General features: G+C 48.0%; 1 protein-coding gene across 1 annotated transcript in view; it reads right to left on the minus strand.

Annotated features, from left to right (window-relative positions):
- The window catches only part of LOC144119227 (fatty-acid amide hydrolase 2-A-like), an 81,080-nt gene that overhangs the window by 60,217 nt on the left and 6,215 nt on the right, over positions 1-14,648 (minus strand). Inside the window, exon 2 of the mRNA XM_077651899.1 lies at positions 7,190-7,403. Coding sequence (XP_077508025.1) covers positions 7,190-7,403 — 214 coding nt within the window. The remainder of the gene's footprint in view (positions 1-7,189; positions 7,404-14,648) is intronic.

Genomic DNA, 14,648 nt, shown 5'->3' on the forward strand with positions numbered 1-14,648 from the left:
ACATGCTGAAGTATATGCCCTGTAGCTCTGCACGCAGGACGTGATGTTCCACTAAAATACCACATCATAGACTCGCGCTCCTAAGACGCGAGAGAAATTTTGGGCATAGACCTCCCCAAAAAGTTTGGCAATGTAAAACATCAGGCGATCCTCAACGGGCTGAGCGAGCTGGAAGTGGGGAAGAGAACTGACGAATATGTCAAGGACTTCCTATCGTGAAGGAAAGCATGTATTATATTCCAGAGCACAGAGTCACCCGCGATGTAGCTCGGAAGCAGGGGAATGGCGCAAGGCTCGGTCTGTGCGCCGTTTCTCTTCAAGGTGGCAAAGAGAGGCCTCCAGAGCCTGCGAGGCGGAGGTAGATTCTGGGAAGACATACAATTGAAGGAGCGTATGTCGTCGGTTCAATTCCATGCCGCAAGCTAGCCTCCGTTTTGACTAGCACATGTAAGCTATATGCAACGAGAAATCCTAAGACACCACCCGGAACACTCTATGAAAAACTGTTTCTCAGAACTTTGGTGCGAATGTAGTCGGGAAAAGTAATGAGGCTACTGATGCTTTGGAATTTAAAAGATTGGTATGGTTCGACCGGGCTGAACCTATAAGACGAGCGAAAAGCTTGGTTACGCCTGGTGTTTGTCAGACAGCCACTTTTTATGTTGTCCCTCTCCGCTCTGAGCACGTGATTCGGCGAGCGGTGTCACAGGCGTTACTCAAGACGAGCGAGAAAGCGCAGCTGTGGCGCGGCGACGAGCGAGGCACGTGATCTGGCGCTACAGGCACCCCTCCACCCCTCGCCTTGGTTCAAGGTCATTGTCAAGCGGTTTTGACCTTCATCTTTGCATGCGGGGAGCTGAGCTTTTCGCTCTAAAAAGGCCCAGTTCCCAGTAGGGTGGTGGGCGCAGTACAGCGGCCTTCATTGTACAGCGTTCTACCGCCTGACGCACTGCTCTTTCTTCTTTGATCTTTAGAGCTGAGATTCTCATTGCTTGATGTGACATCAAGACAGTGAGCCTGACATTCAACATTTTTTGTGGGTTTGCCCGGCGCTGAAGCCAACCAGACTTCGCCACCTGGAAGCAGCGGGCCTCCAGCCAGACAATTCGTCCTCATGTATTGCTTAGACGCAGGTGCCATATCACCGCTCCCTCCTCGCCTTCATTAGATCGGCCCACCTTTATCCTTTATTTAACACCCATCCACCCACTCTTTTATTTTATTTTTGTTTTCTCTTCTACCCAACTCCCCTAATGCCCAGAGGCAATAGACAACGCTATCAAAAAAAAAATGCAGCCGGCGAGATCGTGTTTATTTAAAAAAGAAAAGAAAGGTAATTTCTCCGGCTTCAAAGAAATTTTAATACTTCCACTTCACAGGACTTACAAAGTTACGAACGGCATTAAGACTATTTACCTGCTTTGATGGCGAGGCATAAATTTTTAATTTATCTTGTTTCCTTCCTTTCTAATGAAATATCTACGCATTAGCATACACGCAACGCATTCCCCGAAAAGCAACGCGGTTTTGTGGCATATGGATTGCGTGCTCGCCTCGCATTCTTAATGGTCTTGGTTAGGTGTCCCGCACATTTCTTCATTGGCGATTTCGTCATTGGGTGTCTTGTGGGCCGCTTTTCTTGGGCGCCGACAACGACACCGGGTTCCGTTGCCAAATGGGCTATATATGTTTTTCTCCTTAAAAATGACTAATTAAGAATCCAGCGATAACTCAAAAGTTTACTGCACGTGTATGCAACTCTTTAATTTGGCTCTTCGAACTTCAGCGCTATTCGCAGACAAAACCACTGATCAAGAATCCGGCCGGGCGAATCTTCCTTCTGCTCCTTTTTAATTCGCCAAAAATTTTGATGCGAAGGCACTAGTCCTGTTATGAGAAAAGCCGGTGGCGCAGGGGTGTGCGTACTTGCACTTGGTACAGAAAATTCATGCGATGGCAAGAAAACAGTATGAGATCTTCAAGCGCCCGTATGACGCACACAGCAAGCCGAGCAGCGCCGCGTCAAGCAATCCTATACATGTTTGTTTCTATACCCGCTGCTGGCTGACCACCATGTGGCGCCAGTTTTCCCGACTTTCGTACCAAAATTGTCACCGAACCGTTTGTCGTCAATCGTTCCAGGTGGTTTCATACAATTTCTCATTGCATATGGCTTGCTCGTGCTAGTCAAGTTAGAGGGTAGCTTGTGACAAGGTCCCGAACCGACGTAATGTCACAGTCAATTTATGCCTTCCGACACATTAGTATCAAAATTGTGATGCACCCGTTCGTCGTACAGCGTTACAAGTGGTGCCATGCGCGCTTATGTAGGTGCACATGGATGCCAGTGTACCCGGGGACAGTAATAATGTTTGCGCATTCACAAAAATAAGCACTATAAAGTGTCCGTGCCGATTTTATTTATGGCGATAGCGTCAAGGTTTCTATTCTGCAGAAAATCCGGCCGCGTCGCCTGCGACGTAGTGATAAAAAAATCTGCCGCAGTAAGGTAGGCATCCACCTAGGGTAGCCACCCTATGGCCCACCTAGGGCCGAGATTCTGCTCGGCCTCGTGAAATGCACCATGTAGAAAAATGAGCTAGTTACGTACCTTTTGGCATAATAACAACTTGCCAACTGAATTGTGAGCGAACTGCCCACTGTGGCAGGAGATAGTCAAATTAATGACTGGTCGCAATAGGCCGCTTGGGAAGAGCAACAGTGCTCTCACAAGCTCCACCGATGGCAGCACCTGACAGCGCAGGGCAGTCGTGCAGCGTTTAACAGCTTCAAGCAATTCAGGCATTGGGTCTGATTAGACGCATTGCTTCTAAAACAGGCGGAGCCCGCTCTCATGTTGCACGATAGTTGGTGCCGGCGGTTGCGCAACCGCGACTCGTTTACCAAGCCCAATTCCAGTATTTGACGGGGCTCAAAAAGGTCGCCTAGGAGCTGTTAACCGAGAGGCAGTGAGGGTCATCACTTGCCTTCCCCGCATTACCCCGATCGTGGCGCTCCAAGAACATGCACAGCTGAATGCAATAGATTAGCTGGCACAGCAACGACGCGATGCTCGCCGCCTAAAGTGAAACCTTACACACGCAACATGCGCACTCAGGGTGTATGCTTCATCGCACTCCATTCCACAGCCGCCCCCACCAGTTCTTCCTCCATGGCGTTTTGTGCAGCTAAGCGAGAACAAACCAACTGTTCTACGTCGGCCATCATCTACCCGCGCGACATCGTCGTTTCGGGACCGAATTACAGAGCAAGACGCCAATCTGCCGCACGGCTCAATCGTTATGTACGTTGACGCAAGCATCCAGGCCTGCGAAACAACAACGGCAGTTTACTGTCCTTGCAATCCTGCCCTGAACAAAACGTCAAAGTTTCGCCTCTCAGAACCACCTTCCTCCTTCTGTGCGGAGATACTTGCGGTTCAACAGGCACTTTGCTCTGTGGCCGCCGTTCCCATGCTACCTACGGCCTGCATTGTCATTCGCAGCGACGCCCTTCACGTCCCAAGCGTACTACGACGCGTCAGTTGCACCCCAGAAATCTTCCAAGACATCCATCGTCTAGCAGCACGCATCCCACAGCAAATCAGAATTGAGTGGGTCCCCCGCCGCGGTGGCTCAGTGGTTAGGGCGCTCGACTACTGATCCGGAGTTCCCGGGTTCGAACCCGACCGCGGCGGCGGCGTTTTTAAGGAGGAAAAACGCTAAGGCGCCCGTGTGCTGTGCGATGTCAGTGCACGTTAAAGATCCCCAGGTGGTCGAAATTATTCCGGAGCCCTCCACTACGGCACCTCTCTCTTCCTTTCGTCTTTCACTCCCTCCTTTATCCCTTCCCTTACGGCGCGGTTCAGGTGTCCAACGATATATGAGACAGATACTGCGCCATTTCCTTTCCCCCAAAAAACCAATTATTATTATTAATTGAGTGGGTCCCGCGTGACCTCCTGAGCGCACAAAGCCGCGCAGATTCTGCGACCTCCCTTTCGACCCCAACCTCGTCTTTGCCTCGAGTCCTCACTCTGGATGACACTACCCTCCTTTAACAAGAAAAGAACACTTCCGGCGCCGCACACGTGCTCTAATACCTCCGTGTGCAGTTAGCCTCCCCCGTGGTCTTACCCGTGCAGAGGAGGTTGCGCTTCGGAGGATACGGGTCGGGGTTGCCCTAACTCCAGCTGTGACACGCAAGCGTCTGCATTTCAAAAGATTTATATCCCCGCCCCTGGTGTCCAGTCTGCAAGATCAGAGACTGTGAGGCGGATATCCACCAAAAGTTCTGGGTTTGGCCGGCGCTGAAGCCGACGAGAATTCGGCACCTGGCGGCGGTGGGTCTCTCACCGGACAATCCGGATTCCTGTATTGCCTGGACGCAGGGTCCATATCATCGTTCACTACTTGATTTCATTAGATCAGCCCATCTTTTTTCATCTATTTAAGCATCTTCCTCATCTCTCATTTCATCACCTTTATGCCCCGAGGCAATAAACATCGCAATAAACATCGTCACACACTTAAGGCGGAGTTTATGTATGTCCTGTAATCTTTTCCTCTTGTGATTTAAGCGCATTTGCTAGCTATATCTTTATTTGTATAGCAGGACGCTATTTCCACACAGTGAGCAATTTACCTACTGAACTCCTGCGGGAACTGGGCGACCTCGGCCTCGCATCGAGCTTGATGGGCCAGGAAAGGCCTCAGTAGAAGAATAATGCAGAGGGCCCGGGCCAGGCGCGTCTTCCGATGAGTGGTAAAGAAAAGGTGTCTTTGCACGTAGATTCAGCAATAAAATCGCTGTCTTCATCATCGATCTCGGGAATAACGAAATTAAATTTTTAAAATTTTCAGTGAGTGTAGTTAGCATGCCTTTTTTGTATTGGAAACTGCAATACCACCGTAGGCCCAGATTAGTACATCTAGGAAAACGTTTGAACACGCCAGTGTTACAGGCAAAGATAATGACAGTTAATATTTCACTGTTCGCTAGCCAAATAAGAAGAATGCTGTACTTCACAGCTGCGACACAAAAGAGATGAGTCCACTTGCATGCTTGACTGCATTGATTGAGTTAGAAACAGCTTAGCACAGTCGGTGGTCGTTTAGGTTAGTGAGAGAGAAAGACGAACGGAAAGGCACGGAGGTGAACAAAGCTGCGTACTTTATGCTACCCTAGACGTGGGAAGGTGAACGGAGGGAGAGATAGAAAGGAGAGAGAAAAAAAGGAGATGATCACTTTTCCACATGTGCGTTGGCCAATACTTGCAGAATACACAGGACACACCCTAAAATTCACAACCTCGCACTCAGTCCTGAGTCCTTTAAGAACTTGATAAGTGCCTTCAAAGCTGCCCTCTGCGATGAAGGCTTACTACAAAGACGAAGAATCTTGGCTTCAATAAGTGTCCGAGGGTCTAAACGGCGGAATGTTGCGGCCAGGTGGGCACGCTCACGCTGAAACCGAGGGCAGTTACAAAGAAGGCATTGTATTATTTCGTCACACCCACATATCTCACAATCAGGAGAGTCTGCATTGCGATTAAGTGGGAGTAGCCATTTGTAAACGCCACTCTTAGCCGTAGGCGACAAAACAGCGTAGCATTGCCCCGGAGGAGGCTGAACGGAGGATTGAGTTGAAGTAAGGGGTCTAGGCGGTGCAGACGGCATGCGGAGTTTCCAGAATAACACCATGGCGCTAAAATCTAATTTCGACCAAGCACTCGCAGATGTCTTGCTGCGTCGGCTCATGTCAATGGTATCTGGACAATGTTGGCACCGCCGTGAACAGATCAAGCTGCAGCGTCAGCTGCGCAGTTTAAGAGAATGCCAAAGCTTATGTTAGAATCCTAATAAACACCATGAGTGGAGTGAAATAGACTTAAGTGGGCGGACGAAATTTGCATGTGTGTGTAATGAAAATACGGCAACAGCTCGCGAAGGACACGGTAAATTACAAGTCCATGGGAGTCTCCGTTTTCCTGTAGATGTTTCGATGCTGATAGGCTGATGGTAACGACGAGGCTGTAGGAAAAGACAATGCGAATGCTTTGAATCAACAGCAATACAAATTTTGGACCACACACTTTTCGTTCATCCTGTGCCATTTAGACTTGGTGCCTACAATACACGCCATCCTTTATAAGCAACTGCACTTTGATTGACTGCTGACAACTAGTACAATATTGGTTTGGTTTATGGCTTATGAGGGTTTAACGTTCCAAACTGACGCAGGGTATGAGGGGCGCCGTAATGAAGGGCTCCGAAAATTTCGATCACCTGGGTTCCTTCAACGGGCCCTTACAATGCACACTGCAAGGGCCTCTAATTTTGCCTCTATCGAAATTCAACTGCCGCTGCAGGGATCGAACCCGCGTGTTTCGGTTCATCAGCCGAGTGCACATAATCACTGATCCACCACGGCGATTAATTGGAGCAGTATTATGAAAGACTTCATTTCGTTTTCGTTTGGTGCCATTCTGTGATATTAGTTGCTGCTTCTGGTGACGTATAAGATGGGAATGACGCCACACTTTTGGTGAAAAAAAAACGTCTGTGATGCCGCTTACTTTCATAATAGCAGCAGACGCCCATGATGCAGTTGCAAGCTTCTGGTGACGCAATTGAAATACAGAGCATGGAAATGCGTTTTACATGCCTGGCGAGCGCACTCGGAGCCACTTCTCTTTCAAGAGGGAAATTTTGCGATGGCTGTGTGATGAACCGGCGAAGCATGGTCGCTGTGACGCGGCCGGTCTTGGGATGCCGCTTGAGTAGAATGGTCCGCAGAAGCGTCGCGTACTGACTAGTCGCAAAGCCTACTGAACGCTTGCTTTGGCCTCTCCTGTTGCTTTCCTCAGAATTGACGTCATGACAAAATGAACGGAAAGCTGTATCGAACGTACAATACATGGCCGCGGTTGTATGACTTATTGGGCGAGAGGCTGGAGAAACTCCGGCTAGTCGCACAGCGCCACGTGGGGAATGCTATTGGATTGGTGACTCTTGGGAGGGCTGCCTCACAATGCTGATGATGCTCTTGGGATGTTAGGTTAGCCTGAGAAAACTAGGATGGCGTAGTTGTGTTGTGCGGTACAGGTGTAATGCATCTTCTTTTGTTTCATTCCTGTTGAGTGATTCCGTAGCTTCACCCCTTGCGAGTGCTATGCACCATAGCTCACCTTGCACCATGACCGAACACTTGGTGACAAAAGGGACGCCCAGCAGCGGCTTGGTGCGCTCCAGTTCCTGCGGTGAACTGCGCTGCACCAGCTCGTCAGCGGCGCGAGCTTCCTTGAGGGCCGCGTCAAAGCGCTCGTCCACGACGGCGTTCACCAGGGGCTCCACATCCCGAACGCGCCGCCAGTAGGCACGGACCACAGCTTCGCTGCTCACCTGCGCCGGTCGAGCAGAGGCACAAGAACTCAACGTTAACACAAAAACCACCCCATGATAGCTGCAGATGTTCTCCACGAGTGCACTTCACATACGGGATACGTGATATTTCTGTGCTATATACGTGATATTTCCAATGTGTGATATTACCTAGATAACGGCAGACTTAAGACATGCGAACTGTATACGGCCAGTGCATACGAATTAATGACATTATTTTTGATTTACTACTCCAGGTTCCAAAGTGGTTTCAGTTTTTTGTACGTCAGGGAACTATTCAGGCTCATTTCGCGTCAAACTACACGGCTTATGCACTGGAGCACCATACATATACGATTGCTTTTCGCTTTTCGCATTGGCGCATTCACTGCGAACGCTGCTCACCGGCCGGCCGCATCAGAAAACACCGCGTCATGGCGCTACTGTTGCTGAAATGGGCGAAATATCTGCTCAGCGATGCGAGATGAGGATTTGCTCGCTTAGATAGCTAATTTTCAGCGTTGTGTTAAGGGTTGGCAAAAAGTTTGTAGGAACCCCTGACCAGGACGATTTTTTCTTTAACTACGAAGTGTCCGAGAAAACTGTACCGCTTTAATTTGTATCCGTATGTCTGCGCTTGGGTGGATACCGATGAGTAATTACTCCTGTTATTACGCAGACAAATGGCATGTTTGAGCGTTTTAACCGCACCCTCGGTGACATGCCGGCTATCTATTTTGCTTGCGGTCACTGTAACTGGGACCGCGTTCTACCTTTCTTCACCTACGCTCATAACTCCGCTGCTCAATCCACCACCGGATTCTCTGCATACTTTATCATCTACGACCGAGAGCCTTCTTGTAGCATGGAAACCATCCTGCCATACCGTGGTGATGCTTCTAAATTTACGACTCTTTACCAAGCCGCAACTTGTGCCGAACAATGCCGCCAGCTTGCACTGTCCGTCACTTCTCACGCCCAACAGCAGCAGCAGAACAGGACCCGTGATCACTAGCATTCCTTCCCGCTTACTTCCCTGACTCTTTGTTCTAGCTACGGCTGCCTCCCTCAGGTCCCGGACTCTCCTCCAAACTTCTTAGCAAGTATCAGGTCCCCTACCGCATTCTTAAGGAGATATCCCCGTCAGTTATCTCATCGAACCCCTTACGCCGTCCACTGACCACCGTCGCCGAGGCCGCGACATTATACAGTTTGCCTCAAACCATACTACGACCCCATCGTCGTCACATCGCCCTAGGCCGCCTGTATGGTGACGTTTCGCTCGGGGAAGCTGTGAGATAAGCCTTCGACTCCGAAACCTTCACTGGGTGGCGCTTAAGGAAGAAGACGACGACAAGCGCTGAACGCTCCGATGCTCGTGCGTGCTCTGGATTCATCGCTGCTGCTGTTCTGACTCTGAACTGTATTGGTTGTTGCTGGCGACGCAGCGCCTTGTCAGACGTCCTTCATTACACTGCCTTATTATGTTCACTGTGATTGTGCAGTAATTATCATCCGGCTTGCTAAAAATATGTCATGGTTAAAAGCACAGCCCACAGATAATTCAGCTTGTTGCCTGTCGTCGTCTAATGTCTCCATCGTGCAGACTTCAACAAGTGTGCAGCTGAGCTTTGGAACAATCTTCTTCTATGGCGTAAACATTTTTTATACAGAGGAGAACGATGAATATGTACAGAATCTGTGTAACATGCTGCCACTACTCGAATATTGCAGTGACACTCCAGCTGACCATTAACAATGGTTAGCACTACAAGGATGACGCCCGCTTAAGGCAGGTATCGCGCTGGAGAAACATTCTAAAGGCGCCTTTGACTGCGAGGAAGGGCGGTATTGGTGTACAGCGGGGTTATAAACGTAGCCGCTATATAGATATCGCACGGGCACTTAAGCCACCCGCTTACAGTCGTAAGCATCAACGCGGCGATGTCCCTTCCGAATTCACTTTTGGCTTGTAGGGAATAAGATGTGACTGGTGTACAGCGGGCGTATAATGTGCCGCCGCTGATAAATATCACACTGACACACAAGCTGGCCGCTAACAATTGTAAGCAGCACAGCTGCGATATAAGCTTGCCTCACTTCTCTCCCCCGCCAACCTTCTGAAGATGGCGTTAGATAAAAGTGCGTGATAGTAAATTTACTTGCTTTTCATTCTCTCCGCCTGTGAAATCGTGCAATCTCGACCTACTGTCTCAAGGTTCGTTTACTTATTCTATTTCAGTAAATGATATCTCTTTCAGCGTGCAGATAGCGAATCTGCACATCCGTTTGCGTGCGCAGGATGTGGAGTACTTCCAGCTGTGCAGGGTCACAGCTGTCGACTGTTTTTTATAGTTGAGAGCATTCCAGGTTAAGAGAAGCGAAGGAAATTAATGCAGATGCAACTCTGTAAAATAGCAGTGTTCTCAAAATACCACATGAACTTGCCGTTCTGCGGCCATCTAGGCAGGTGTAATTGCATACTGAGGGCGACAGAATCAATGTTGTTTGTCATAAAAACCCATTAATGTCTGCTCTGTGGCTATGCTGATGACTACATGAGAAGGACCATCCATTCGCCAAGAGCAACCGGGCTTTCAGGCGTTGTCCAGCCCAAGGAAGCGCCGGATATTACCTTGATGAAAAAGGAGCCTATTCGAGAAGCGGGTGTCCATGCTAGACGCTCCGATTCCAGGAACGACGTGGCGCAACCCTTCCATCCGGAGCAAACACACAAAAAAGCAGCCTTTCTTTATGCCCGCAGTGGCAGCGAACTTTTTGCAGGATAAGCCGAGTACGACGTCCGAGGATCCCACGTTCCTTCTAAGAACGTAAACAATGACCTTATAAGTACGATGAATTCGTTAGAGTAAGCATTCTTGCCTGGCTTTGTCTAAAAAATTTTCCGATAAGACTACGCGGCAGGATATGTAGGCGAAAAATAAGGTTTCAATACATATTTTAGGGAACACCAACAGGACGGTCGTGAAGAACAGAAATGTTGCTTTAGACGCTAAGACAGAGCACCAACAATACAAAGTGCTTAACAATATACCAGTGCTTAAGATTCCGCGTATAGTTCGAAAAGAAAAATCCGAATAAATGCGACGACCGACGCAGTAAACAGGACGCTGTGTAGCCGGCGTTATAGATATACACGTGCCCCGTGCGCCATCTTTTTTCTCCGCAAGCAAAGTCCCAGAAGTTTTCTTCTCATTGTGAACAGGCCACGCCTAGCGATTGCGTCAGTCTAAATGAATTTCTGTGGCTGGACAGGCTTGGCTTGACCTATAGATATGCTGAAATCTGTTCGGCAGCAAAATGTTTTCTTCCTGAGAGCTTTTTTTTAAGAGTGAAGCTCTTGTTTTCGGCCAACGGATTCAAATTTTTGCCACCAGCAACGAAAAGAACTCTATGACAGAAATGAGTCATCAGTAAAATATTTGTGTTCGGTCCAGTAATAGATAAACAATCTGGTCAATAATCGTGGTGCGCGTCATGATATCATGGGACCACGCCTGATTCTGTATAATCAGCGTGGCGCGTTTGCACGACTCCATGCAAAAGGCTACTTCATTCTGTGCGTCCGCCTCGCATACCGTACCTGTGAATTAGACCCAAAGTGCCGATAGGTCATCTTCGATATCAATCTTACTAAGCCCACTGAGGACAGAGGCCTTTATCATACCTCTGCAAGTAACCCTGTCCGGAAGCAGCTGCAGCGACTATATTCCCGCAGAATTGTTAGTATCATCCATCTAGGTAACGTTATGCCGCCCCCTGATACGGTTGCCTTCACTTGGTATTCAGTTCGTTACCCTTGCCCACCATCGTTCATCTAGCCCACGGATTACATGCCCTCCTCAAGCCCATTTCTTCTCCTTGATTTTGAATAGGACGCCATTAACCCGCGTTTGTTCCTTCACTCTTCTGCGTGATTAATATCTCAACATTACACTTACATTTGCCCTTTCCATAGCTCGCTGCTTTGTCCATAATTTAGGTTGATCTCTTTTCGTTAGCTTTAACGTTTCTGATCTACAAAGAAGTGAAGGTAAGACAAAGCTGCTATTTGTAAACTGCCATTTATGACCTGAGAGTGGGCCAGATGCGCTCCACGCCGTTCCGATTCTTTTAGTGATTTCTCTCTCGGGATCCGGATCTGCACACATATTCCCTAACCACTTCCAACGCCTTTCTATCACTTGTAAATTGCTTTTTTCTTCAGACACTGTTGATTTTTTTTTGTTTCCTGAATATTAATTTAATACTAACTGTTATGATCTGCCTAAGTCAATGATCGTGGTTTGCAATTCATTCCTTGAGTGACTTAAAAAGGCAATCTCTTATTTAGTCGCAAATACTTATTATTCCCTATTAAATCTTATCCCAAACGGTTCCTAATTCAGGCATCTGAATACCACCTATAAACAGGCGATGCATATTCTCGGCGGGATGTCGTCGAGAGTGTCCTCCTGCCTGACACCATTCCTTAATGAATTTTTAGTGCTCATCTTTGGAGGACTGTGATGGGTCTGCAGCCGTTTAGATATCTTCCAGTATTTTAGCATAAGGCTCATCTGCAACCAGAATCCACAATGCCTGCATGACTACCTAGGTTTCAACTGAGTGAAATGCTCTCTCATCATCTGTGAAGCCGATACATAGGGTCTTTGCAATTTTCTGCACAATTCTCTATTACCTGATATATAGTGGATGATCTATTGGCCAGGAGCCTCTATGAAAGCCTGCCTGATCATCTGGTTGACTGAAGTCTCAAGTTGTGCGGACTCTATTAACGATTACCTTTCTAAATACCTTATAAGCAACGAACAGTAAGCTATCAGTGTGGTATGTCGAGTCCTCGACGTCTTCTTTCTTAAAAATTAAGATGATGCTAGCGCTCTTCCAAATTTTCGGTTTCCTCAAGGCTATAGGTCTTTGCGTTTACATGGTGGCGAGTTTTTATAGTCAAATCTTCCCACCGTCTATTAACAGATATGCTGTTACCAGATCCTCACTAGCTACTTTCATTCTTTGCAGTGCTGCTAAGGCCTTCTTTACTTCATCCTTGATTAATGGCGGGATGTCCAAGTTCTGTGTCCTGCTGCTGCTCTCATTAACGCCCCGATCATATTAGTCACTGAATAGGTTTGAATAGAACCCTTCGGGTGCTTTAACAACCATATCCATATTACACATGACATTACCCTCTTTGTATCTAAATAAATACACCTTATTTTTGCCTATTCCTAGTTTCTTCTTCACCTCTTTTAGGCTCCCTCTGCTTCATAGAACACGCTTGATTCTCGCCACGTTGAACGCCATGATGTCGGCTACCTTGACCATATTGATTCGCTTAGATCGCTCCGCGAGTTTTGTAGCGACAGCTACATTACGGTAGCATTTCTAGCCTTGACAGTGGCGATGCCGCAGCGGTAGCGGGGCCGCCATCCTGTGACTGTGCCGCCACCCCGTCGCAACGCCGTCACCCCGTGGCTGCGCCGCCACGCTGTCACGTGGTTGGTCACGTGGGGCGGAGCAGCTGCTGGCGGCGCGGTGCCGTGGCTGATCACGTGACGTGCTTCGGCGAAGCCAAGCTGCCACAGCTGCGCGCATGCGCCGTGCCAAGTGCGATGAAGAGGAAGAAGGAACGCCCAGCGAAACGGAGCGGCGAAAGACTTACCTTGCAATTGAACTGAACAAGTTCCACTAGGCGAGCTGTAGCTATCCCGTCACTCCAGGTTTAACCAGAGCTAAACCACCGGCAATTTTTTTCCTGTTTTGATCTGCATCAAAACCTCGCCAATGCCCCACCGTGGGTATGTGCCATCGTTTTTGAGGTAACAACAACAACGACTGGCATTGCATAACGACTGAGCGAGTTCCACTCGGCCAGCTGTAGCTATCGCGTCAATCTCGGTTTAACCAGAGCTAAACCATTGCAAATTTTTATTCTGTCTGAAGCGTTAGAGGCTTTCATGTCTTAGCGTTTTGGTAATCAGATCTTTTGTCTCCTGAGAGAACTTGCCCGTATCCTGTCTCACCAGCCTGCCGCTTACTTCTACTGCGCACTCGGTAATGGTACCCGTGAGATTGTCAGTAACGTCTTAACCATTAAGGCCGTCGTCGTCACTTAAACCAGAATATCTGTTCCGCGACCACATACTGAATTCCCCTTTTTTCCCTCTACCGGTAACTGGTTGATGGGCTTCCGCCTGACTAGTTTCTCGCATTTCCTCTTCATGTATAAGGTAATTGGAGACCATACCATCCTGTGTTCGCCACACCGCACCTTTTTGAGGACCTCCATATTTTGTGCGATGCGAGGCTGAGTGCATAGTATGAAGTTTATTTAATTTTTAATCTCACCATTGAGGCGCTTCGGCGTCCGCTTGATTTTCTCACCTTTGTCGAACAAGGTGTACATAATCCTTAAATTATTTCAGTCTGCGAACTCTAGTCTGCGAAATGCTAGAGGCCCGTGTCTTGTCCAATGTCAGTGCATGCTTAATGACAGCAAGCGGTAGAGATTTCTGGAGCCCCTCCACTACGGCATCTTTAAGCTTTAGGGTTGGGGCGTTAAACCTATAAACTAAACTAATAATCAATAAATGATAATGTACACATACCTGATCAATAAATAAATAAACAGCAATTGTTCTGTGTATGTTGTTTTGTGCCATACCTACTGCGTCTGGTCAGTTATGCTGTAACCATGGGATACAGGTAACAAGTCGCCCAACGAAACATCTTGTGGAGCCTCTAGTAAATCAAGCCCTACCAAAACTATCCGCGAAGTGCCGACATGCACCTGTTAGACAATTAGGTGCTCCTCTGAGAAAAGCCTTAGAACAGGCGACTCACATAAGTGATCTTTCAAATAATCAAACGACGTTGTGGCGACGGTCATCAGAGAAGAATGCCCTTTTTTAACAGGCTAAGTAGAAGTTCGGCTATGATGCTATAATTGGTAGGCACTTGCAGGTGTGCGACGGTACCCAGTAAAAGACGCGACCTTTTACATGTTGTCAGGAACGGGAAGTATCTTTAATGCAACCAGCTTCGATGGGTCAGCAGAGGGTGAGCAGCAATTAGGGGTGTGAATCTACAAATTGCTTCAAAATGTCTGCATGATGGACGGCATGTTCTTCAAACGTTCTAATAGAGGCAGTGCAGTCGTTTATGTAAACGAGGGAATGCTCGAATTTTATTCGGTTAATCAATGATCAGCGGAACACGTCAACAGAACGGTGATCAAAGGAC

Source organism: Amblyomma americanum, chromosome 2 (assembly GCF_052857255.1).
Source record: "Amblyomma americanum isolate KBUSLIRL-KWMA chromosome 2, ASM5285725v1, whole genome shotgun sequence".
NCBI lineage: Eukaryota > Metazoa > Arthropoda > Arachnida > Ixodida > Ixodidae > Amblyomma > Amblyomma americanum.